Source organism: Ornithorhynchus anatinus, chromosome 3 (genome assembly GCF_004115215.2).
Source record: "Ornithorhynchus anatinus isolate Pmale09 chromosome 3, mOrnAna1.pri.v4, whole genome shotgun sequence".
In the NCBI taxonomy this organism is placed as follows: Eukaryota; Metazoa; Chordata; class Mammalia; order Monotremata; family Ornithorhynchidae; genus Ornithorhynchus; species Ornithorhynchus anatinus.
Genome location: NC_041730.1, coordinates 108,992,975 through 109,020,234, shown reverse-complemented (window position 1 = coordinate 109,020,234; position 27,260 = coordinate 108,992,975). Strand labels below are relative to the sequence as shown.

The window sequence follows — 27,260 nt, the reverse complement described above, 5'->3', positions numbered from 1 at the left end:
TGTCTAAATTTCCCATTGCTCTGATTACCATGCCAAAGGGCAGGTAGAGAAGAGAAATGATGATTTTAAGAACAAGACCACAGTCTCAGCATTTAGGGCTGCATTTTTGAAAATGCAGGAGCGGTAGTTTTTTGGGTAGGGATCGATGTCTCCTCTACTGTACGCTCGTAAGTGCTTAGTACAGTGGTCTGCACACAATAAATGTTCAGTCATGTTCACTGATTGATACAATTCCTAACAAGTGACCCAGCCTATCGCTGTCTACTGTGGGTGAGGTTGCTTCCCAAACTGATGAGATTGGGATAGCCCTAAATAATGAACAGGACACTAAGTCCTGCTGCCGTCTCTTCATCAGATGTCATTATCACTGAGCTTCTGCCTATCAGGGATTGACCAGCTGTAGTCTGGGCTTTCAGATGGGATGATGAATCGGTCAGATTTTTCTAACCACTTTGTAATAAACTATTGAGAAGCAGCGTGGCTTAGCGGAAAGAGCACGGGCTTGAGCGTCAGAGGTCATGGGTTCTAATCCTGGCTCCTCCACTTGTCAGCTGTGAGACTTTGGGCCAGTCATCTAACTTCTCTGTGCCTCAGTTACCTCATCTGTAAAATGGGGATTAAGACTGTGAGCCTCATGTGGGGCAACCTGATTGCCTTATATCTACCCCAGTGCTTAGAACAGTGCTTGACACATAGTGAGTGCTTAACAAATACCAGCATTATTATTATTATTATTATAAACAAAAATGCATAACTCCACAGTGCTTTCTATTTTCAAACATTGCTTACATACACTAGACTCTAAGCTCATCTCTTGACTGTAAGCTTGTTGTGTGTAGGGAACGTTGTCTACCATCTCTGTTGTGTTGTGCTCTCCCAAGACTGAGCCCGATGTTGGGTAGGGGTTGTCTCTCTCTGTTGCTGAATTGTACTTTCCAAATGCTTAGTAAAGTGCTCTGCACACAGTAATCACTCAATAAATACTATTGAATGAATGAATGCCCTATACATAGTAAGCGCTTGATAAATATCATTGATACTGATTTTAGTTAGAAAACAGAGTTCTACAGTGCATGTATTTAAATAGTAGGAGGATCTAAATTTTGTAGTTGCAGTTTAAAATTAAGCTTGACTCAAAGGCCCAGAATAAAACTTAGCTTGTCAAAATGGTAGTATCAAAATGAGTGAAAATGTTGCAATGACATTTAGAAAATCAATAGCCCGTTATTTTGGTCTAGAAAATGCAGTCACCAGACTTTTGTATGAGCTACTTTTGTTTGAGCTCATGAATCTGGTTAACCCTCCAAATGCTAAATGTTAAAAGCTACTTCCTATAGGAGAGTTATGGGTAAAGGAATTCACATGCTATATAAATCAGATCCATTAGATAATAAAATATCTGTCTTGCAGTTTACTGCCACAGCTAAATTTTATTGGAAGCCCTAAAAAATTTCAAAATCTTTATCATGGCTTGATATTCCTTAAAAAGATAGCAGTTTTTTCCTGTATCTAGTCTTATAGGAGAAAGTCGCTTCTTTCTTTACGTCACTTAACATTTAAGTCCCTTTCAGAACTCAATGCTGTTTAAAATACCAAGAAACACTACTCCCAAGGAGTTTGATATTGCATTATAATGCAACATATGCATAATACTAATTGCACAGGCAGGAGAGGCCAAATGGAAAGAGGATGAGCCTGGGAGATGGAAAATCTGGGTTCTAATCCTGCCTCTGCTGCTTGTCGTCTCTGTGATTTTGGGCAAGTCACTTCACTTCTCTGTGCCTCATTTACCTCACCTGTGAATCGGGGATTAAGACTGTGAGCCCCATGTAGGTCATGAACTGTGTCCAACCTGATTAGCTTTTTTCTAGCCCAGTGCTTAGTACAGTGTCTGGTGCATAGTATATATTTGTTAAATACCATAAAAAACAAACAAGCAAAAAGTGTCCATTTAAGCCGAAAGATCAGTGCATCTGAGTAGGGTTTCCTCTCCTCAATTTTTCATCTCATATGTTATGGAACACAAATGATCTCTCTTTGTCTTTCCATACACAGCTGTTGAGCCAGTTTTCCAAGCACCGCATTGGGTATGTCAGTACTTTTTGAGATATCTATAAGAGAGAGGAAAACGAACATCCATAAATGGTAGTCAGTAAGACAAAATTAAATTGGTAGGTGGTAATCACATTAGTAAAATGGAGATTGTGCAGAGACATCCATAGATGATGGAATAAGAAAGGCAAAGAGAAGTGCCCGTGTGTATAAAATAGCCCAGTAATTTCGGCTCACAGTTTTTCATGTGGCAGCAGCAGCAATTTAGGATCTAGTTGGATTAGTCTGTTAGGTTGCATCAGAATTTAAGGGAAAGAAAAGATAGAACTGGCAGGGATGCTAGCCAAATGGTGGGTGATTTGAACTGTCAGTGATATATAATGATTTTACAGTGTTAAATTGGTTAGTGTGGTTTGATTTTTATTTAGCTGAAAGCATCTGGTCTCTCAGCTAATAGTGCAGTAGTGTGGGGAAAAGAAAGTTTTCAAGTCTTTTTGGTCTTAACTGGTCTTTCTTTGGGGTGAGAGGACAGGGAGGGAGAATTTGCCATTGCCTTGGTGCTCGAGGCTACCAGTCAATCAGTGATATTTACTGAGCGGCTTACTGTGTGCTGAGCACTGTACTAAGCGCTGTGAGAGTACAGTACAACAGAGTTGGCAGACATGTTCCTTACCCACAGGAGCTTGCAGTGTAGAAGGGGTCAGTCATTAGAATAAATTACAGATAGGGGAAGCAGAAAGTATAAGGACATGTACATAAGCACTGTGGGGCTGAGAGTGAGGTAAGTAGCGTAGCTCAGTGGAATGAGCCCGGGCTTGGGGAAATCAGAGGTCACGGGTTCTAATCCCGGCTCTGCCGCTTATCAGCTCTTTGACTTTGGACAAGTCACTTAACTTCTATGTGCCTCAGTTACCTCATCTGTAAAGTGTTAATTAAAACTGTGAGCCCCACGAGGGACAACCTGATCACCTTATATCCTCCCAAGCACTTAGAACAATGCTTTGCCCATAGTAAGCGCTTAACAAATACCACCATTATTATAAGTACAGAACTGAGGGCGTAAGCATTGCAGAAGGGAGGGTAGATAAGGAAATGAGCTATTAAGGAAGGCCTAGGAGGAGATTCACTTGGACCAAAGGCCCAACTTACTGCAGAAGATTGTTTTCCCAGCCTCAATAAATGCACACAGCAGGGTCTGAGCAATTCCATCCAAGAGTTTTCCATTAATCCCCTTTAACCTATTACTGCTGCCTCTTGTAGATGGCATTTCCTTTGACTGCCCTGCTGGATGTATTCCTAGAAAAATTTCTGGGTGAAGCCCGGGTATGGCTCGAGATTGCCCTCTTTTCCGGGAGTGCCTCAAGCCAGAGCTCTATTAAGTTGTTTGCTGCCTTCTGATTGCTCTCATGGTATTTCTCGCTCAGGTTGGGTTTCCTCTGGAGTGGTCCTAAAGTGGCCAGATGTCCACTTCGGTTTGCATTTTGGTTTGGAGGTTTTCCGTCTGCCTCTTCTGGACCTGCCCTTTCTTGGCATTTCTCGTGCAGTTTTCAGGAGTGAAGCCAAGAAGGGGCCTGTGTTTCCTCTGGGGCAAGTTTATTTTGTACGGCTTCTACGTTGCTTTTTTTTTCCAGACGGATGGCCGGCATTTTCGGGTCTCTTCAGATGGACTTGCTGATGTTCTCAGACAGCTGCAGAATGAACTTTCGCATGGTGGAATGGCAGACATTTATCATATTTGGTCTAAATATGTCACATGTCAGGCAGCTTACCACCATCACCAGAAGGGTCTTGAAGTCAAACTAGTTTTCATGTGGTCAGATGTCAGACTTTTCTCCAAAGGGAGAGCTCACATCAGAACTTCACCAAGGGTAAAATTAATTTGTGTGCATTGAGATACATCCTTTTGTAAGCCAGGGTAGATAAAAATGAAAGTAAAAAATGGATTTTAGACATTTAATCACTTTTTTAAATGTTCTCCAATAAATCTACATAGGGATTTTTAAAAGTTTTTGGTATTTTCAGATACTTCTAAATGATACAGTAAATTCATAGAACCTTTTGGGAAAGAATTATATTCTTGCAACAGATTGTGACTTATTTGGAGTCTGTTTTTTTTTTAAATGATATTTAAGCACTTCCTATGTGCCAGACACTGTAGTAAGCACTGAGGTAAATACAAGGTAATCAGATTGGACACAGTTCATGTTCCACATGAGGCTCAGAATCTTAATCCCCATTTTCCGGATGAGGTTCCCCAGGTACAGAGGTACAGAGAAGTTAAGTGAATTGCCCAAGGTTGTACAGTCGAGCAGTGGCAGACCTGGGATTAGAACCCAGTTCCTTCTGACTCCCAGGCCCATATTCTGTCCACTAAGCTATGCTGCTTTTCATAAAAGATTCCCAGAGGCTCCACTAGAGTAAAGGTTAATGAAAATCACCCTATCCAGGCTCAGTGGAAAGAGCCCAGGCTTCGGAGTCTGAGGTCATGGGTTTGACACCCGGCTCTGCCACTTGTCAGCTGTGTGACCGTGGGCAAGTCACTTAACTTCTCCGGGCCTCAGTTACCTCATCTGTAAAATGGGGATTAACTGTGAGCCTCACGTGGGACAATCCGATGACCCTGTATCTACCCCAGCGCTTAGAACAGTGCTCTGCACATAGTAAGCGCTTAAATACCAACATTATTATTATTATTATTATTACATCTAAAGTATCTCTCCCATTAGGTTATAAACTCCTTGAAAGCAGGGATTGTGTCTACAAATCCCCAAATGCTTAGTACAGTCCTCTTCACACAGAAAGCATTCACTAAATAGCACTGATTGATTGATTGCTTGTTACAGGTCTCCAACCGTATCTCCAGCGATGACTTGCTAATAGTATTGTGTGACCATAATCAACCTGACTTGCTTCTCATCAATCTCTGCAAGTAATAATAATAATGTTGGTATTTAAGCACTTACTATGTGCAGAGCAATGTTCTAAGTGCTGGGGTAGATACAGGGTAATCAGGTTGTCCCATGTGAAGCTCACAGTTAATCCCCATTTTACAGATGAGGTAACTGAGGCACAGAGAAATTAAGTGACTTGCCCACAGTCACACAGCTAACAAGTGGCAGAGCCGGGAGTCGAACCCGTGACCCCTGACTCTGAAGCCCAGGCTCTTTCCAGTGAGCCACGCTGCTTCCCCATTCAAGCCCTCACACTGTATTCAAGTATTCAAGCCCTCACACTGATTTTAAAAATGCAGTTTCAGGAAGCTAAATGAATACAGGATGGTTCTCGAGTGGAGATGTCTGGAGATAAGCTTTTTTGTTGTCGTTATATAGACATCAAAAATGGATCAGCTTGTTTTGGTTAAATGAAAGAACTTAATGAATTTATCAATGGTACTGTACTAGCACTTGGAGAATACAATACAGAAGAGTTGGTATCTCTGCTCATAAGAAATTTACCTTCTAGAGTCTAAAATTTTGATGCCCATTGTTATCCCAGTATCATGCAGAGAAAATATACATAATAATGTTGGTATTTGTTAAGCGCTTACTATGTGCAGAGCACTGTTCTAAGCGCTGGGGTAGACACAGGGAAATCAGGTTGTCCCACGTGGGGCTCACAGTCTTAATCCCCATTTTACAGATGAGGTAACTGAGGCACAGAGAAGTTAAGTAACTTGCCCACAGTCACACAGCTGACAAGTGGCAGAACTGGGATTCGAACTCATGACCTCTGACTCCAAAGTCCATGCTCTTTCCACTGAGCCATGCTGCTAACTGGAACTTAGAAAGCCGTCAAGAACACCTCCAACTAGCTTTAGAAAATAATGTGAGCCTTGAATGGGACAGAGACTGTGTGTGATCTGATTATCTTTAGTGTACCCCATTGCCCATAGTGTACCCCATAATTGATGACCTTTATTAAGTAGTTACTTTATGCCCAGATAGCACTGGGCATAAAGTAACTACTTAATAAAGGTCATCAATTATCAATTTAAAGTTGAGGAAGTGGTGATCTGTCTGGTATGAAGTGGGAGGGAGTTCCAGGCAGGAAGAAGCCTGTGAGCAAAGTGTCGACGGTGAGTTAACCCCTCTCCCTACCATCTTCAGTTATTTTTATAAATTCATCCACTTCCTTGAAAAATTCCTGCAAGGCTTCCTAATCTCAAACGTTTAGCTAGTGGCCGAGAAACTGCACACATTTCATCTCTTTTGATAGCCTGCGATAATGGATTGGATTGTCCTAGCTGGACGACTGTTCTTCTGAATGAGAGGTGGTTACCTCATCAGCATTGGCATCCTCCATTTCTAAAGTTGCCTCTCCAGTTCAACAGCTTCTTTGGTTATCTGCTCAGGGATTACCTTTCCACCTTGAAGTTCTGACAAACTTTGGACAGAGCTTCCACCAAGATCCATTCACTATTGAATGCTGAATCTCAGCACAGGTTGGGAGAAGACAGGGAGGGACATATTTACCTTAGCAGCCAAATCGAAAGGGTGATGGGAGAGTTGTGGGGGAGAAGAGATATATCTGGGACGTTTTTATCAGAGAGTGGTATTGGTATTGTGGGACAGCTGCATTTATTTAGACAAATTTACTTTTTACAGACAACAGTAACTAAGTTGAGGTATTGTGGCCAATGTTTTTAAATGGTATCTTAAATCAATTTGATTATAATCATAATCATAGTCACTATAGCTTGCATCGTGCACCTCGTAGACTTTGTAACCTCATTAAATTATATCAGTGGATATGCTTTAGGTTTTGCCTTTTCTTTTTTTGTGTCCCTTGAAAATGAGATCAGCTGCTTAACTAAAACTGGCAAATTCCTTCCATGATGAGCTTTGGGGATGAGCTGCCTTCTTAATTTATCTCACCTCGTATTAACATTGTAGCTTTTGTGGTTTTTTAATAGTCACGTGAGTGATATAGAATAACAGCAAATAAATCCTCAGTGCCTAGAGTAACGGATGTAGTTCCTGTTATTTTGGGTTCCTGTTATGGGTTTTGTTTGTTTTTAGATGATGTCATGTTTTCAGCATAGTGGTTTTTAATGGTTGAAGTTACTTTTATATAAGTTCCTGTTTTATTCGGTGCTGCTAAAGAGTCAGAAATACATTTGCTCGATAGATTAAGCTAACCTAAGATGATTCATCTTTGTCATTCAGATCAATTCAAGACATAAATGCAGGAAGACACCTTGTAATCAATCAGTCAATTGAATTTATTGAGAACTTACTATATGCAGAGCAGTATACTAAGCACTTGAGAGAGTACAAGACAGCAGAAAAGTTTTATGGTAGCTCCCATAAATAACTTATTTTTGTCCCTTTCTAAACTGTTTACAGTCCACATTCTCACCAATTATATTTGCCTTGATACCCCTCCACTCAAGGAGTATTTTACACACATAAACATACTTGCGACTTTTAGTAGATAAAGTATGGGCCTGGGAGTCAGAGGACCTGGGTTCTAATCCCAGCTCCACCACTCCTCCGCTCTGTGACCTTGGACAAGTCACTCCACTTCTCTGGTCCTTAGTTATCTCATCTGTAAAATGGAGATTAGAACTGTGAGCCCCATGTGGGACATGGACTGTGTCCAACCTGATTAACTTGTATCTACCCCAGTGCTCAGTACAGTGCCTGGCTCATAGTAAGCACTTAAGTACCTTAAAAAAATGGCAAATTCATTATCAATTTTCTTTTTGTAGCAGCATCAACCTCAGGTGTAGGCTTTAATCGAGGCTATAAGCTCTGTTAACACCCTCTCTCTTCTCAACAGAAAGAAGACTCCACCTGCGAGACGGAGATGAATAGATTTGCATGTGTTTGGAAAAAGTGTGGTTAGCTTCATGAAGTGTTTAAACGGAATCCTCAGCAAGTTGCAAAACTGGTCCACGCTCTACACCTGACAGGATGGGTGAGGCCAGGAGAGGCCACCACCGCCTGCCCTGTAGGAACGGTGATTGCTGACCTGCTTGGAGAAGATCGAAGACCTCCCTCCCCTCCCCCGCTCCCCCCCCCAGAGTCGCCTGCCAGTACAATGAAGGAAGTGGTGTATTGGTCGCCCAAGAAGGTGACAGACTGGCTGATGGAGAATGCTATGCCAGAATACTGTGAGCCTCTAGAGCATTTCACCGGCCAAGACCTGATTGATCTAAGTCCAGAGGATTTCAAGAAGCCCCCTTTGTCGCGGGTCACCTCTGACAATGGGCAGCGGCTGTTGGACATGATAGAAACGTTAAAGATGGAGCACCATATCGAGGCACATAAAAACGGGCATGCCAATGGACACCTCAGCATTGGCACCAACATCCCCTCCGGTGACGGTGGCTTCAGCGGTCATGCGAAACCCAATGGAATGCCAAACGGATTTAGGAAGGAGATGATCAAGATCCCCATGCCAGAGCCGGAGCGCTCCCAGTACCCTATGGAGTGGGGGAAGACCCTTCTGGCTTTCCTTTATGCACTTTGCTGCTTCGTCCTCACCACAGTGATGATCTCGGTCGTCCATGAACGCGTGCCTCCCAAGGAGGTGCAGCCTCCCCTTCCGGACACGTTTTTTGACCATTTTAACCGGGTGCAGTGGGCGTTTTCTATTTGTGAAATTAACGGCATGATCCTCGTAGGACTCTGGTTAATTCAGTGGCTGCTCTTAAAATACAAGTAAGTACATGACCCCAAAGGCTCCCTGAGTGGATGGTCTGGGTTTCAAGCTGCAAGCTGTTGCATTTTTGTTTGAGAATTGAAGTCGGGGAATTATCGGAACCCAAGCATGCTGCTCCCATCTCCAGAGAGCCCATTCCCTGGAGAGCGGCCCAGAGTGCTGACCGCTTAGCTTGAGCAGAAGTTGCTTCGGAGCCTTCTCTGTGTTTCCTCTCCAGAGACCTAGCATATTAAACCTCAGAAACTGTAGCACAAAATATTTGAAAGATGGTCCCCCCACAGTGAGTTTAGAGAGCGGTATTGTGCCTTAGATTGGGGCAGGGTCAGTCGAGAGTCTGGACCCTCTTTTGCTGCAGGTGGAATGCTGCTCGACCATCCAGAATGTCAGGCAGTGGGAGCACGTAGGGATTCATTCCCGTGAAGCCAGGCATCTCCTGGAAGTTGTAACTGGATTCTTGTGGCTCGACATCCCACCTGGAACTGATCCCAGAAAGTGATCCCCGAATCTTAGTGCTGATCTCCTCCACAGTCGGTGGTTTCCCCAAACTGGCTGCTAAAGTGACAAATGCCAAATCATAAATTACCCAATTTCTTTATTTTTTTTTTTTGAGGTGACTTGAATTTACTTACTTTACAGAGGATCAACGTTTATAAGTGCTGTTCTGAGGTAGGGAGGAATTGGCTATTTTGAGGTGGTAGTATTTCTTTCTGAGGGAAAGTGCTTCATAGCATAGGTGAATGTTGCTGCAATTTCAAAAATCAGTCTTAAGAATATGAAAAACCCAACTGCCATGCACAGAGTGTTATGGAAATCCCTTCAGAAGGTCATCCAGTGACATAAAATGGAAGGTGATCTTGCCTTGATGAGTCGTTGGTGATCAAAATTAAGTATTGGCGACTGGGAGTCATATACAGCCTTCTTGTCTCAGCCCAAGAAGGGCCTGTGAGCAGGAAGCCAGTTAAATGTCCTGTGTATTATTTCTGGCCAGTCAGGAAATGAGCATGTTTCAACTTCATTTGGCAAGAATTGATGTTGGGAGGTGGGAGCTTCTTTTGTTTTATTTTGTTTTTGATGTGGGCCAGTTTTGGGAAGGGTGGAGAAGGCGGATGGGCATACGCCTTGGAAAAATATCAACCTTTTGATTCACGAAGTAGGTTCACCAAGCGGCCAAGTCAATTTATAGTTTAGCTTTTGAATTTCATTCAAGGTCAATTAAGAATCAAGCCAGATAGGTTTTCTTTTTCTATTTTCAAACCCCATTGACGGATCTACACAGTCTCTCGTATCTGTTGGTGAAAAGCTATCAATACCCCCCAGACCTTGAAGAGGAAAACTCAAACCAGTTACTCATTTTAATTTATTTAAGTTCACACAAGCTCAGATTTGGAAAAAAGCTTTGTGAGTATGCTTCCTGCATAAATTCAGTGAAGCAATACTTTGAGGAATTTGGATTGGGGAGCCTCCTTACTTGGGGCAGCACTATAAATTGCTTTAAAAGTTGTTTTAAAATCTCACTTCTGTTCATCCCTTGTACTTCAGTCTCTGGGAAGCAGCGGGCCCTACTGGAAAGAGCACAGTCCTGTGAGTCAGACCTCAGTTCTAATCCCAACTCTGCTATGTGTGTGCTGTGTGATCTTGGACAAGTCACTTAACCACTCTATGCCTCACTTTCTTCATCTGTAAAAGGGGAATTTAAATCTTATTTCCTCCTGGTTAGACTGTAAGACCATGTGGGAAGAGACCATATCTTACCTAATTGTCTTGTGTCTACCCCAGTGCTTACTACAGTGCTTGGCACCTAGTAAGCATTTAACAAGTACTATAATTGTTAATATTATTACCAATCTTATGTAGGAAGATGATTGTGGCCCATACCAACTCCAGACTGGGTCAAGCCAGCATTATAATTATGACATTATGTGCCAAGCACTGTTTTAAGCCCTAGGGAAGATACAAGTTAATCAAGTTGGACACAGTCCCTGTCCCAAGCGGGCTCACATGCTTAATCCCCAGTTTATAGATGAGGTAATTGAGGCACAGAGAAATTAAGTGACTTGCCCAAGATCACACAGCAGGCATGTGGCAGAGCCGGGTTTAGAATCCAGTTCTTTGTGACTCTCAGGCCCATCTCTATAATAATAATAGTAATGTTGGTATTTGTTAAGCGCTTACTATGTGCAGAGCACTGTTCTAAGCGCTGGGGTAGATACAGGGTAATCAGATTGTCCCACGTGAGGCTCACAGTCTTAATCCCCATTTTACAGATGAGGTAACTGAGGCACAGAGAAGTTAAGTGACTTGCCCACAGTCACACAGCTGACGAGTGGCAGAGCTGGGATTCGAACCCACGACCTCTGACTCCCAAGCCCGTGCTCTTTCCACTGAGCCGCACTGTGTCAGCCACATGCTGTCATGCCTCCAGTATCTCCAAAGGACACTTGGAGATGCTGCTTGATGTGTAACTCACCTGGAGCTAACTAAGGTGGTATCTCTCTCCCCAAGTGTCTCTTCTCTTACAATGGGAAAGCAGCGTGGCCGAGTGGAAAGAGTACGGGCTTGGAAGGCAGAGGATCAGAGTTCTAATCCCAGTGCTGCCACTTGCCTGCTGTTAGACATATTAGTTAACTTCTCTGGCCCTCAGTTTTCTCAACTGTAAATTGGGGATTCAGTACCTCTTCTCCTACTTAGACTGCGAGACCAATGTGAGATAGGGACTGTATCTGAATTTGTATCTACCTCAGTTCAGTGCTTAGAGCAGTCCTTGACACACAGTAAGCACTTAAGCAGATACCATAATTATTAATAATTATTACACTGATGGGAGTCATTGGAAACATGTCTGCTTTATTGTAGTCCCCCCAATGGGACTAGACTGTGCAGTCCTGGAAATTCATCCCTCTGCCCCCAGCCCACACGCCTCCTTAGCTCTATTAAGCTATTATCACTAGCCAGACTGACTCTTCTCCCTCATTATAGGGCTCAGAGAATGATCATGTGATCCACACTCTGGGAAGACATCGTACTTCCCTCAGGTTGGGATGTTCTTCATTCAGTTGGTGGAATTGAGTGAACATTTACTGGTGCAGAGCACTGTACTAAGTGAAAGAGTACAGTAGAGTTGGCAGACCTGATCCCTGACCTCAAGAAGCTGACAATCTAGCAGTGGTTCACTAGAGAAGCAGCGTGGCCTATGGATAGAGCACGGGCCTGGAAGTCAGAAGAACCTGGGTTCTGATCCCAGCCCCGCCACTTGTCTGCTGTGTGACCTTGGGCAAGTCACTTCATTTCTCTCGGCCTTGTTTACCTCAGCTGTAAAATGCGGATTAAGATTGTGAGTCCCATGTGGGACAGGGACTGTGTCCAGCCTGATTACCTTGTATCCACTGCAGTGCTTAAAACAAATGCCACAAATATTATTGTTATTACCCCTTTGTTCAGGGCTTCACACAAACCTTCCCCAAAGCCTCCTCTTCCCGTCTGTTTCTGCTTTAAGATCAGCAGGCCACATGCTGTTCTGAGAAGCAGGGGGCAGAGGGCTGGGCCTCTCCATCTTGTGGCCTTCTTTCTCCTCCAAATATGGTGATGTGTGAGGCAGCCTGAGATTGTGATTGTGCAGTGTAGCTTAATGGAAAGAGTCAGAGGCCCTGGGTTCTATTTCAGGCTCTGCCACTTATCTGCTGTGTGACCCTGAGCAAGTTGCTTACTTTCTCTGTGTCTCTTTTGTAAAGTGGAGATTAGGACTTTGAGCTCTACGTGGAACAGGAACTCTATCCGATCTGATTTTCTTATCTCTACCACAGCACTTAGTACAGTGCATGGCACATAGGAAGAGCTTGATAAATACCATTAAAAAAAAATGAATTATCCAAAGGTTTAAAAGGGTATGAAGCAAGAGATCCTCTAAACTTGGGAAATTCATTTTTAGCTGCTAGTTACTTCAGTATTGTTATTAGGAGTGAGGGGCCTGTCTGGTCTTGCAGTGGGGTCTGTGGCATAACAAAAATAATAATGATATCTGTAGTAATTGTTGAGCCCTTACTATGTGCCAAGCACTGGGGAAGATATAAGATAATCAGGTCAGACACAGTCCATTTCTGTCCCACAAGGGGCTCACAGGCTAAGTAGGAGGGAGACCAGGTATTTAATCCTCATTTTGCAGGTGAGAAAACACACAGAGATGTTAAGTCACTTGCCCATGGTCAAACAGCACATAAGTGGCAGAGCCGGGATTTAGAACCTGGTTCCTCTGACTCACAGGTCTCTGCTCTTTCCATCAGCCCGGGCTCCTTCCATTATTAATCAGTGGTATTTACTGGGTGTTTACTGTGTGCAAAGCACTCTACTAAGCACTTGGGAGAATATAGTAGAGCAAGTAAACTTGTCCCCTACCCTCAAGAAGTTTACCATCTATTGGGGGAGACAGGCATTAAAATAAAGTACAGGTAACAAGTAGGAGAACTTGATAAGAAGATATATACAGAAGTGGGGTGCGGTGGAGGTGGGGTGAATTCTTAAGTGCTTAGGTGTTAAGGACTCAAGAGCTTGGGTGATGAAGTAGGGAGGGAAAATAGGAGGGGGGAGATGAAAGATTGTGTCTGAGAAAAGGCTGGAGCAAGGAGAATGGCGTGCTCACAATAATAATAATAATATTGGTGTTTATGAAGCGCTTACTGTGTGCCATGTGCTGTACTAAGCCCTGGAGTAGATACTAGTTGATTGGGTTAGACACAGTGCCTGTCCCACATGGGGATCACAGTCTTAATCCCCATTTTGCAGATGAGGTAACCGAGGCACAAGAAGTTAAGTGATTTGCCCAAGGTTTACACGACAGTTGAGTGGCAGAGCTGGGATTAGAACCCAGATTCTTCTGACTCCTAGGTGTGTGCTGATGAAGCAGAAGGGACAAGCAGTTTCTTTTTATTCTTTCTCCTTCCTTTCCTCCCTCTGTGCTCCACTGAGTCCAAAGAAATTCCAGGGAGAGTTTATTTAGATTGGGAATCTGACTGAAGAGAGAGTTCTGCCTAGTGACATCTCTGAAGTTTCCCCTGGCCTTGGCTCTCTTGGCCCTTCTCTCCATCTTAGCCCTCAGGGGCTGCTGACCCAAACAGTGTTTTGATGAGAGCACAGTGACAGCAATACCTTTAGGTCAAGTGGTTGTCAGGTATGATGGAGGAGGGCGTTGCAGGCAAGAGTAGGATAGGGCAAAGGGTCAGCATTGGGCTAGGCAAGGTGGGCTTAATGGATGACAGAGAAGTGAAGTGTGCAGCCTGGGTTTTAGTAGAAGAGCTGCAAAGTAAGGTAACAGGGGTGTAACTGATTGAGTGTCTTAATACAGTTGTAAGGAGTTTTTGTTTGAGGAGATGGATGAGCCACCACTGGACTTTTTTTGAAGAGTGGGAAGGTATGAACTGAATTTTTTTTTTTTTTTTAAGAGAAATAATAAGAGCAGCAGAGTGAAGTGTGGACTTGAGTGGAAAGAGGCAGGAAAGAGACTGATTCAGTGGTCAAGGTGGAATATAAATGCTTGGATTAGCTTGGTGACAGTTTGGATGGAGAAAAAAGGCCAGATTCTAGAGATGTGAGGATAGAACTGACACAGTTTGGTGGCAGATTGAATATGTGGGTTGAGTAAATACTGTTATTGTTGAATGAGACAGGTGAGTCAAGGATAATGCCAAGATTATAGACCTATGAGGCAGGGAGGATGGTGGTGATGTCTATAGTGATGGGAAAGTCAAGAGGAGGGACAGGGTTTGGGCGTGTTAAGTTTGAGGTGTCGACATTTAAGCAGTGATGTCCTGAAGGCAGGAGGAGAGTGGGATTGAATAGAAGGGAGAGGTAAGGGCTGGAGAAATAGCTTTGGGAACCATCTGTGTAGAGACGATAAAGCCTATTTTATTGTATCTACCTCAGTGCTTAATACAGTGCTTGGCAGATAGTAAGCATTTAAAAATACCATAAGTATTATTAAGAACAGGCATAAGGTGGAGAAGGATTTTGCCCCATTTCTCTAAGATTTAAGCTTTGAATATTTTTCTTTATTTCTAGTTTCCTAAATTTTGCTCCAGCAGTCCCTTAGTTGCACCATTGACTAAAGAGACCGACTGTGCAAGTTTTCCTCTGCTTAGCCCAGTGTTAGATTACAGTATGAAAACTATAGATAGCGTGAAAAGGCGATTGGTTTTGAAATAGCAACTTGGGGATGACTAACTCTACTTTACTGGTAATGTTGAGGGGGGAATTACTTTTGACAATTGCGCCAGGCCATCAGAACAACAACTTGAGTCATGACTAAGTTTCCCAGGTCATCTGGCGAAGGCCTGCCGAAGGAATGATGTGAGCACGGTATTGATTTTCCTAGTCATTAGAGCACTCTCCAGTCCTCGTGTTCTTCCCCTTTGAGTTGAGGCATTGATTCAGAAGAGCAGAAGAAGGAGTGCGGTCTAGCGGAGAGATCTTGGGCCTGGAAGTCAGAAGGAAGTGGATTCCAATCCCAGCTCTGCCACTTGTGTGCTGGGTGATCATGGGCTAGTTACTTCACTTCCTTGGGCCTCGGTTCCTTCTGTAAAATGGGGAGTAAGACTGCGAACCCCATATGGGACGGGACTGTGTCCAAACCGATATGCTTTTGTCTGCCTAGTTCTTCCCCTCTCAGGATCGCATCTGGAGAGTTCCCAGTACTCTACCAGTCTCGGATACAGGAGAGAGAGTCAAGGAGAGGCCTACCCATTCCATTCCTAGATTGCTAATGAGTGGAAGGCAATCTGCTACAAGTCAAAACTCACCTGTGCTGGGCAGAAGCAGCATGGGAGATAGTCGAGGTTAGAGATTCAAGTTTACTGCACAGATGGAGGCAATGGTAAACCACTTCCATATTTTTACCAAGGAAAATCTATGGATAAACTACCAGGACGATTGCTGACGGAGGTGGGGTGTTCTGGGAGAGATGTGTCCATGGAGTCGCTGTGGGTCAGAGACAACTTGACAGCATAAGACAAGATCTAGTTCTTAGAACAGTGCCTGGCACATGGGAAGGACTTAGAAAATACCATTAAAAAAAAAAATGCCCGATTTTTCTGAACCTTGCATCCTTGGCACTTTTTTTACACTCTTCTCTCTTTCAAGCCCCCTTATTGGGTCTGGGCCAAAGCCTACCGGTTATTTTTCTAAAACATTTTCAGAACTGCCCCTACCTCACCTTCCAAATGGTCACCATGCGGGTCCAGGCACTTAATCATTTTCTGGCCAGGCTACTGCAGCAGTATTCATTCAATAGTATTTATTGAGCGCTTACTATGTGCAGAGCACTGTACTAAGCTCTTGGAATGGACAAATTGGCAACAGATAGAGACAGTCCCTGCCCATTGACGGGCTTACAGTATCCTCACTGTTCTTTCTGCTTCCAGTATCACCACTTCATTCATTTCCCTAAGACACTGTGCCGCATCTCCCCACTCCTTAAAAACCTTCAATGATTTTCAGTTCATGATCGGTCAATCAATCAGTTTTATTTATTGTGTTCCTACTATGTGCAGAGCACTGTACTGTGTGCTTGGGAGAGAACAGTACAATAGAGTTGGTAGACATTCAGTCAGTATATTTATTGAGCACTTACTATGTGCACAGCACTGTACTAAGCGCTTGGAATGTACAGTTTGGCAACAGATAGAGACAATCCCTGCCCAATGATGGGTTCACAGTCTAAATGGGCGAGACAGACAGCAAAGCAAAACAGAACAAAAAAACAAGACATCATCAAGATAAATAGAATCAAGGTGATGTATTCTCCTTCAAACCATTAACCAAATAAATAGGGTAATAATATATATAAATGAGCACAGTGCTGAGAGGCGGGGAAGGAGGAAGAGCAGTGGGTGGTGGGGAGACGGAGAGCAGAGGGAAAGGGGGGATGATCCCTTTCATAACATGATCTCTGCTGTGAAGGAGTTTACAATTTAGTTGTGGGAGACAGAAACTAAAATAAAATGTAGCTAGGGGAAGCAGAAGAGTATGAGATTATGTACATGTAGGTATGCTCTGCACGCAGTAAGCAATCAGTAAATACTATTGGGGTTGGGATGAGTTTCCAAATGCTTGAGTTCAGATCCAAGCGTGTAGATGACAGAAGGGAGAGGCAGTAGGGCGGGGAAGTTGAGTGGTTAGTCCAAGAAGATTTCTTGGAGGGAATATCAATCAGTGCTATTTATTGAGCACGTAGGTGCAGAGCACTAAACTTCGTGCTCAGGAAAGCGCAGTGCAACAGAGTTGGTAAGACACATTCCGTCCCTACAACGAGCTTACAGTCTAGAGAGATATGATTTTAGCAGGGCCTAGGAGATTTGGAGAGGGTGGGCTCTAGATATCAAGGGGGATGAAAAGGAATTCCACACAGGAGGATGTGAGCAAGGGATTGGTGACAAGAGATACAATATAGAGGTATATAGTAAAGAAAGTTTGTGTTAGAGGGGTGAAATGTGAGGTTAGGTAGGAGGAGCTGTAAACTCGTTGCAGGCAGGCAGTGTCTCTTCCATTGTTATATTTCACTCTTCCAAGGGCTAAGTACAATGCTCAATAAATTTGATTGACTTACCGACTGACTGAGGGGGTAGAACTGATTGAGTTTCTCCACATCAAGTAAAAAGTCTGACCATTGGTTTTAAGTCATCTCATCAACCTTCTCCTTCCTACTCATTCACTCTTCTCATTCATTCATTCATTCATTCATTCATTCTTTCTTTCTTTCTTTCTATCGTATTTATTGAGTGCTTACTCTGTGGAGAGCACTGTACTAAGCACTTACCACCCTCCACCCCAGCTTGCGCCTTTGTTCTCTTAAACTAATCTATTGACTATGCCTCCTTCTCCTATCTCCTTCCTCTAACTTCTTGCTCATGCCCTTCCCTGTACTTGGAATTCTCTTCTCCTTCAAATCCACCAGAACTTCCACCAGAAATCCACCAGTTCTTCCCCTCTTCGAAGCTCTTCTGAAGTCAGATCTCCTTCAGGAAGTCTTCCCAATTAATTTATTTTCTTCCTGGGTCATAGTCATCGAGTTAGATGTTCATCACCTTTGCACTAACTAAACAGTTGAGTAGTTAAAACAGGATTTAAGTACAGTACACAGGTGTAAATCCTGTTTTAACTACTCAACTGTGTACTAACTCTGGTGTACTCTCCCAAGCGCTTAGTACAGTGCTCTATACGCAGTAAGCCATCACTAAATACCATAGATTCATTGATGTGTATATATCTATAATTCTATTTATATATTTTGATGGTATTGATGCCTGTCTACTTGTTTTGTTGTCTGTCTCCCCCATTTTAGACTGTGAGCCCCTTGTTGGGTAGAGATTGTCTCTATCTGTTGCCGAATTTTACTTTCCAATCGCTTAGTACAGTGCTCTGCACACTGTAAGCTCTCAATAAGTACGACTGAATGTCCTACCCTGTTCCTTAAGCTCTAACTAACTGAAGCAGCGTGGCTCAGTGGAAAAGAGCCTGGGTTTCGGAGTCAGAGGTCATGAGTTCGACTCCCGGCTCTGCCACTTGTCAGCTGTGTGACTGTGGGCAAGTCACTTCACTTCTCTGTGCCTCAGTTACCTCATCTGTAAAATGGGGATTAACTGTGAGCCTCACATGGGACAGCCTGATTACCCTGTATCTACCCCAGCGTTTAGAACAGTGCTCTGCACGTAGTAAGCGCTTAACAAATACCAACATTATTACTATTATTATTAACTTTTATGCATAACCCCTTCAGCATATCTGTAAATTATCTTAATGTTTTTCTCCCCACCGAGTGATTGTATCTACTAACTATTGCATTTTCCCATGCACTCAGTGCGGCCCTCTGCACCCAGGTGCTTAATAAATATGATTTGATTTGCTACTCTAGGGAAGCATGGCCTAGTGGGAAGAGCACGGGCTTGGGCGTTAGAGGACCTGGCTTCTAATCCTGGATCCTCTACATACCTGCTTTGTGACCTTGGGCAAGTCACTTAACTTCTGTGCTTCAGTTACCTCATCTGTATGAGAAGCAGCATGGCTCAGTGGAAAGAGCACGGGCTTTGGAGTCAGAGGTCATGGGTTCGAATCCCTGCTCTACCACATGTCAGCTGTGTGATTGTGGGCAAGTCATTTGACTTCTTTGGGCCTCAGTTCCCTCATCTGTAAAATGGGGATGAAGACTGTGAGCCTCACGTGGGACAACCTGATTACCCTGTATCTCCCCCAGCGCTTAGAACAGTGCTCGGCACATAGTAAGCGCTTAACAAATACCAACATTATTATTAACATTATTATTATTATTAACTACTAGTCCACATCAGAATTTGACAGCTTGGGGATATTTAGCTGTGTCTTTTGGCCTTCTGTCAGCATCTTGACATAAGGGGACCTTCCTTCCACTTACCTTAGTGGGCAATGAAATGCCCTTGGTAGGCATTTTCTTTATAAACGAATATGTGCATGAAGTTTGTATTTATGTTTTATAATGCTTCACCAGTATGCACGTGTTAGTTTTACTTTCCGGATATGTTGATGGGAAACCGTTCCTCATCTAGAAAAGCTTAGGATCGTAGTAAGGACCTAGGTACCCAAAGCAGACACCCCAAATCGATATCTGGAAATCTTGTGAGCTAACAAAGTTGAATCCATTTAGTTCTCCTTAAACACCAGAGTTATAGTTGGGATGAACACCAAATTAAGGAAAACTCACACTATAGTATGTGTTCTAGGACAAGCCCCACAGACACGGTGAGTACAATAGATGAGCATGAGAAGAACGAAGTGTGGGCTGGGGTGTAGTGTGGGAGAAAGGAGTGGCTAGGTAGGAGGGAAATAGCTGATTGAGTACCTTAAAGCTAATGATCAGGAATTTCTACCTGATAGATCAACCAATTGGTGTACAGAGCACCGTACTATGTGCTTAGTACAGAGAATAACAGTTCAGATAATGTGGAGAAAATAATCATGGCGGGGACAAGTTCAGATAAAATTTTAGGACGGTGATCTGAGTAGCAAAGGGAAGTATAGACTGGAGACGGGAGAGATTGGAGGCAGGGGATCAAAGAGGGAGCTGATACAGTAATCAAGTTTGTGATCTCAAATTAGAAAGAGCAAAATAATTGTCAATGACCATATGTAGAATTTCAGCAGAGAGGAAAGAGTAATGGTCATAATCTAAGGTTATTCATTATGACCCTTTCTAAAGGATCAGTTAAGGTCTAGGCATTAAGGTTTGAGGGTGAGAAGATTGTCTTCTCCTGAGATCTGTTCATAGCTTTTCCAGGATGGTTGTCCCTTATAGCATAGCATAGTAGAATTTCCAATAGCAGAGGTAAATTATCGCTTGTTCCCAGAAGGCGTCTTAGTGTATCTTTAGGAGTTTTCGAGAGATTTTTGAGATGAACTCTTAATCTATCCACAGTATTTACTGAGCATTGTACTAAGTAGTACTAGAAAAACAGCATGGCTTAGTGGAAGGAGCATGGGCCTGGGAGTCAGAAGGAGGTTGGGTTATACTCCTGGCTCTGGCACTTGTCTGCTGTGTAACCTTGGACAAGTCACTTAATTTCTCTGTGCCTCAGTTACCTCATCTGTAAAATGGGGATTAAGACTGTGAGTCCCATCTGGGACAACCTGATAACCTTGTATCTCCCCCAGGGCTTAGAACAGTGCTTGGCACATAGTAAGCGCTTAATAAATACCATCATTATTAGTTGGTAGGCTATAATAGGATTGGTAAACACGTTCCACTCTCTCAGCATGCTTACACCTTTAAAGAGTTGTGACGGTGTCTGGACATGCAGAGGTGACAATTATATTTGTATATTAGGAAGGGTGTGGATGTAAACAAGGAATTGTTGTTCCCCAGAACTCGAGAACATCCATCGATGCTTGAATGTGGTAAACCCAAGATGAACAAATGAAAATATTTTTCACACGGAGGGTTGTGGGACGGTGCAGTTTGGCACTACAAAAGTTGTACGGGTGGTAAATACAGGTTCAAGAAGGGTTTGGATTGGGGGTGAGAGCCAGGAGAAAAAAATTTGTGTGCTAGATAGTTCATCCCTAATCCTGCAATCATCAATCAATTGAAATAATAATAATGGTATTTAAGTGCTTACTGTGTGCAGAGCACTATTCTAAGCACTGGGGTTGATACAGGGTAATCAGGTTGTCCCACATGAGGCTCACAATCTTCATCCCCATTTTACAGATGAGGTAACTGAGGCACAGTGAAGTGACTTACCCACAGTCACACAGCTGACTAGTGGCAGAGCTGGGATTCGAACCCATGACCTCTGACTCCCAAGCCCGGGCTCTTTCCACTGAGCCATGTTATTGAAAGCTTACTTTGTATACTATACTAAGCATTTGGGAGAGTACAACACAACAGAATTAACAGACAAGTTCCCTTTCTCATCTCTGCAATTCTCTTCCCCTTCTGTACCCCTTCAAAAGGGTATCTGGCCACTCTCCAGTGCCATCGTCCTTCTTCTGAAAAAGGGAAAGCCTGCTTGATTGGTCAACCACAGTCCATAACAAGCCTTCTATTCAAATACCCAGTGGTATTTACTGATCACTTAGTAGGTGCAGTACACTGTACTAAACATTTATTCCTCTGTGTCCTTTGGTGCCACTGTCAGAGACAGAACTCAGGGCTGGAAGCAACATGACTTAGTGGAAAGGCCACAGGACTGAGAGGACAAGGACACCTAGGTTCTAATCCCAGTCCTGCCATTTATCTGCTGGGTGACCTTGGGCCAGTCACTTAACTTCTCTGTGCCTCATATTCCTTCTCTGTAAAATGGGGATGAAATACCTGTCCTCCCTCCTCCTTAGACTATAAGCCTGATGTGGGATGTGGACTGTGTCCAGCCTCATTATCTTGTACCTTCTTCAGTGCTTAGCACAGTCCTTGACACACAGAATACTTTCCAGATACTGCTCTAACGACGATGATGGCTAGTCATGAGTGACATTAGGATCTTATGCCAGTGGAAAGCCAGCAACCAAAAATTCCTGCTTAAGCGTCTTACCTGAGTTATCAAACATCTTATATGCTTATTTGTCATTTGGATTCATGTGCAGTTTCTCTGACTTTCTCATCCCAGCAATTCCCTTTCCCTTCTGCACCTCTCCAAAAGGGTATCGGGCCACTCTCCAGTACCATCATCCTTCTGAAAAAGGAAAGCCTGCTTGATTGATCAGTCAATCATTAGTATTTATTGAGCACTTACTGTGAGCAGAGCATGGGGGAATATGATCCAACTGAGTTGGCAGACGCAATCCCTGGCCTCATCTCACAAACTACCACCAGGAACAGCTGTCCCCACCCAGATCTGTTCTCTGTCTCAGCTTTTCAGCATTAAAAACCCAAGAGAAGATAGATCAGGAAGGGGACCTGAAAGACAGATTTTTATTTTTTTTTGACCCCTGCGGAGCTCTCTGACCCCATCCAGTCAACCCCAGAATCCTCTCTCCAGGTCCCAAACCCCAGCTTGAGAAATAGTAGTTTGGGGATTAGTCTTTGTTTTGAAATTTTAAAGGTTACTTCAGCGGTTTCCAGTCAAAATGTAGAAATACATTCAAGCCACTGGTTGTAGGCAAATGCCCGAATAAACCGTGCCAATGTCAGACTTCGCTAGCCTGCTTCTTGAGAAGCAGAATGGCCTAGTGGAAAGAACACGAGCCTGGGAGCATTCCAATCCGAGCTCTGCCATTGGTCTACTGTGTGATCTTGGGCAAGTCACTTAACTTCTCTGTGCCTTGTTTTTGTCATCTGTCAAATGGGGGTTTAAATCCTACTCCCTCCTACTTTGACCATGAGGCCCATGTGGGAGAGGGACTGTGTGCACCTCAGCACTTAGAACAGTGCTTGACAGTATTAAGTACTTAAGTATAATAATAATGATAGAGTGGTGAGTGAGATTCTTCCTTGTTTCCTCAAGAGGCTGTGTCCTCAGAATGTCAACAGGGGAGAGTGCATTTTTCCAGATTTCACCATCATTTTGCCCCCAGAAGGTGGGAGGAAAAATGGTGATATCCATTTAACTGGGTGGCTCCTACCAAGCTGTTGTGTTCTGGGTATGCACTCCAGTGCCCTCCCTGCTCTCAATTCCTTGGAACTGACAGTCACAAACCTCTCCAGCAACCACTCGCCTGGGGCCTAATTTGGAATGTACCTGTCGCTGATTTCAGAATGTTTGCAGGCATTATAGGCTTACTGTCCTAAGTCTCTTTCCATAGAGCACTCTCTGTTCAATTCTATGAGTTGATCACCAAGGAACCATGCCAACATTTTCTAAACAATGACTCTTTGGTGGAAGATATCCCCACTGAGACCCTCTATGTTTAGCCTGTAATCTGTGGGAACCAAATCCTCATCCTTATTTTCACCTAAGGTTTTTCTAAATTGGTGTTTCTAGTATTGTTTAAATTATAGCAGGCAAACATTGTTAGCCTAATAGTTTTACCCTGTCACAGTCCCCACCCTCACCAAGCCCTTTATGGTCATTAAATCGATGCCTTAAGAGTCACTGAGCTCTCCAGGCATTTATTTTCATCGTTCTTTTGCCGCCAACACTTTTAGAGAAAATGTCATACTGTGATCATTTTTGGAGGTGTATAGTGGCAGATAATGGGATCTCCGTGGATCCCCAGTTTCTTTTGGGGTTCCCAGAAGGACTTAAGAGGTGGCATTCCCTCTGGCAAGGCTTGGTGGAGTGATGAGAGAGACCTAACACCTTTTCTCTTTTAGCTGTTAATGAGGTTTTGTGCTAGTGGCAGTACAAATCAGATACAGTGCTTAGAACAGGGGTCGGCACATAGTAAACACTTAACAAATACCCGCATTATTATTATTATTATTCTGATATGTGTTTCTTTTAAAGTCTGGTCTGTCTACCTCAGTTTCTGTCCCGTAGTTAATGCTCAGTCTACAGTTCTAAATGAAAACTAAATGATAATGATGATAATAATCATGTTGCCTGGAGTCCATCTGTGTTCCATCCTGTCAGAGTAAAACATCTCCCTCATTGGTTCATACCTTCCTCATTCATAATTCTGATAAATCCCAACGCTTATATTTGCGTAATCTGTTTTTGTTCTCAGTGTCTTAACATGTAGAAACTTCAAGGACAATTTAATTATCCCCTTGCTATAGTAATCAGTAAAAGATGCTGGTGCTAGCACCCTGACTTTTACATGGAAAAAATATAACCACCTGTTGGCATTTTAAGCATAAGTATTTTGTGAAAATAGCTATAAACCATCCCACCTCCTGATTGGCATGTTGTTTATGTGGATTTTCGGTACATGCTCCTTATTTATTTGTAACAGCTTTGACTGTCTATTGGTAGAGTGTATTATTCAAGTTTTCTTTCTTTTTTGTCATGCGTTATAGCAGTTCCTTTCGGCAACATATGGTACAATTCACATCTGCTAAGAAGTAGTTAAAAGGATAAAAATTTTTAAATGGGCTTGGCTTTCCTTGTCTCCTAAATCAACGTTTGGCTGATTTATATCAATTTTAAAATACTAAAACAGATGTTTCATGGAATAATTACAAGTCACATTGAAATGCAGGATTTTACAAAAGGATAAAAACAAAAATCCCAAACCTATTTTTTTTAAAAGAAAAGGCAACTCTTCATTTAAAGGGATAAAGAAACATAGTAATATATAGTAATCATTTTTCTTCTTGAATTAGGGAAACCATGAAGGATTATTAATCGGAAGGTGTGGGTTCTAGACCCATTGCTGACCATGACTGACATTGGGAGAGATGGAAATTAGGGATACATTAAGGGATAACGGGGATCATGCAGAGTGACTTAGGGGAAAATGAGCCCCTAAGAAACAAAGATCAGAATGGACAAGTACAAAGAAGTTCACATAGGAACAAAAACCCGAGCACAAATACAGGATGGGAGAAGGCTGGTCAGAACACAGTTTATAGCAGGACAAGACCTAGGATCAAGGGCAATCACAAGCTGCCTGTGAGTCAACAATGCAGTGGTGTTATTAAACAAGCTCATCTTAGTAGTGGCATGCAAGAGTCTGGAAGCAGTTCCATTTCAACTTTGTGTTCGTTAGACCCATATTAGACGACTGTGTTCAGTATTTTCAGAATAATGTAGCTGTGTGGTCTAGTGCAGTGTACGAGGCTGGGAGTTGCACTTAGTTACACAAAGTTACACCTTTGGGTATTGGATATTCACACCATTCTCAACCCCACAGCACCTATGCCCAAATCTTTAATAAATTATATATTATAAATTATTTATATCAATGTCTTTCTCCTCCTCTAGACTGTAAGTCTGTTAAGGGAAGAGAACGTGTCTGCTCATTCTGTTGTATTATAGTCTCCTAATCTTTTAGTACGGTGCTGTGTACATAGTAAGCACTCAATAAATGCCACTGATTGATTGGGGGTCAGGAAACCTGGGTTTTAGCCCCAGCTCTTTGGCTTACCTGTTGCATGGTCTTGTGCCAGTCACTTAACTTCCCTAGCCCTTGGCATCCTCAAATGTCATTTGGGGATAAAATACCCGTTGGCTCCTAGACGGAGTCCCGTGTTGAATGGGAACTGTGTCCAATCTGATTATCTTGTATCTGTCAGCACGTGATGCTCGATAAATGCTATCATTATATTAATATTAGAAATGGAGGGGTCCAGAAAAGAGTGATCAAAATGACTAGCGGAAAGGAAATCAGTTCCTGTAAAAAGAGGCTCAAGGAATTGGGGTTTTAGCCCTAAGAAAAATAGTTCCAGGGTGCCATAATAATGGTTTTCTAATATCTGAAAGGTTCTATCTGGACAACCCTTACCAATTGTCTTCCCAGACCATAGATGACGGGGGAAACAAACCTACATTACAGTTGGAAAAAGTAGATTAAACTTAAGGAAGAACTTCATGACTGTGAGGGCGATAAAATACCATTATAGACTAATGGGGGAGGCTGTGGTGTTTCTATGGCTAGAGACATTTCAATGAAGCACACACTATTATCTTCCCTGAATGTTTGGTCATTCATCTCTCAAGCTTCCTTTTCAGCTGTTTTATTCTTCGATTCTGTGATTGCAACAACCAAGCTAGACCATTTTCTCTCTCTCTGTCTTAATTTCTCCATCCGTAAAATATACTCTGCTCACCCTCCATATTCAGGGAGTTGCCAATGGGATCCCAATACCCCATAATAAGTGCTTAACAAATACAATAATAACAATATAGCTTATGAAAAAGTGTGCTGAACACGTAGGAAACACTGGGTACTGAAGAGATTCAGTATAGGCTAGTTATCATGATGTAGGACTTCAACCTTAATGGGGTAAGTTGTCCAGCACTTTATGAGCTGGGCTTCCAGATGTTTATACCTCAGGTTTTTTGCAAGCCCTGAAATTTCCCACTCATATCTGAAAATACCCCAAAGTGATGCTTTCTGATTTTTAGACGGTTAATCAGTGGTATTTATTGAGTGCTTACGTTATGCAAAAAACTATACTAAGCACTTGGGAGAGTAAATTCCAGTTAGGAAGCATGATCCCTGTCCTCAGGAAGCTTCCATTCTAATGGGGGGAGACAGATATTAGAAACAATTTCAGGTAAGGGAAGTAACTAAGTATAAAGATATGTACAAAAATCCTTTGTAGGGAGGGTTTTGGGGGTGGAGAAAAAGGAAGTACCTAAGGGCTTAGTGGGACTGAGTGCATGGCCGAGAGAGATGAAGGTTTCCTGGAGGAGGTATTTCGCTCTCTGAAGCCTCCTGTCCTTTCCCAGTTGCCATCCCAAACCCCTGTTCCTTATTTGCCCTACATTCAAAATGAAAAGTTGGCAATTGTGTTTAGCACTGGCCTCGGTTACTCCAGGCCTTGGCCATCTTCAAGATTGACTGAAAATTAGAGGATGACACCTGGGACAGCTATATTTATGTGTTCTCAGTATAGTTTAACTGAGTGGTTATCAGTAAAATTGTTTTCCTTGGCAGTTTGCCAATCAGTCAATGGTATTTATTGAGCACTTACTATGTGCAGAGCGCTGTACTAAGCACTTCGGAGAGAAAGAATTGTCAGACACATTCCCTGCTCACAAGTTGACAATTTTGAGGGAGAGGCAAAAGCGACTATAAATAATTTATAACCCTTTCACTTCTTGTTTTATGTTTTACTTTGTGTGTGGAAGCAACAGTCTTAACTTCTCCCCTTGTTTTTTTAGAAGTGTGTTGTCCACTTCTAAAAAAGTGTTTTCTGAACCTATTGCGGATGTGGGGGTAGGTGGAAAAGAGAGATAAATTCTTTATTCTTATTCCTGGCTAATGGGAATTTTGCAACTTAATTTTCCTTTACGTGCCTCTTAAAACCTACTTGTGAGGTTTGTTTTTTAGATTATTATTTTTTAAATATTCTTCTTAATAAATTTCATAGAGCTCCTTGCCATCATAAACCTCAAGTGTATAGCTAAGGAAGGCAGTGCCATAGGGAGATTGTGACCAAGTAATTAGTGTCAGAGCTAGGAATATATTCACGTCACAAGATC

At 42.8% G+C, this 27,260-nt stretch overlaps 1 protein-coding gene across 1 annotated transcript in view; it reads left to right on the top strand.

Moving 5' to 3' along the window:
* Positions 1-7,921: 7,921 nt before the first annotated feature.
* The window catches only part of SGMS1 (sphingomyelin synthase 1), a 39,332-nt gene continuing 19,993 nt past the window's right edge, over positions 7,922-27,260 (top strand). The window contains exon 1 of the mRNA XM_029059357.2: positions 7,922-8,717. Within this exon, the coding sequence (XP_028915190.1) occupies positions 8,095-8,717 (623 nt within the window). The 5' untranslated portion in view covers positions 7,922-8,094. The remainder of the gene's footprint in view (positions 8,718-27,260) is intronic.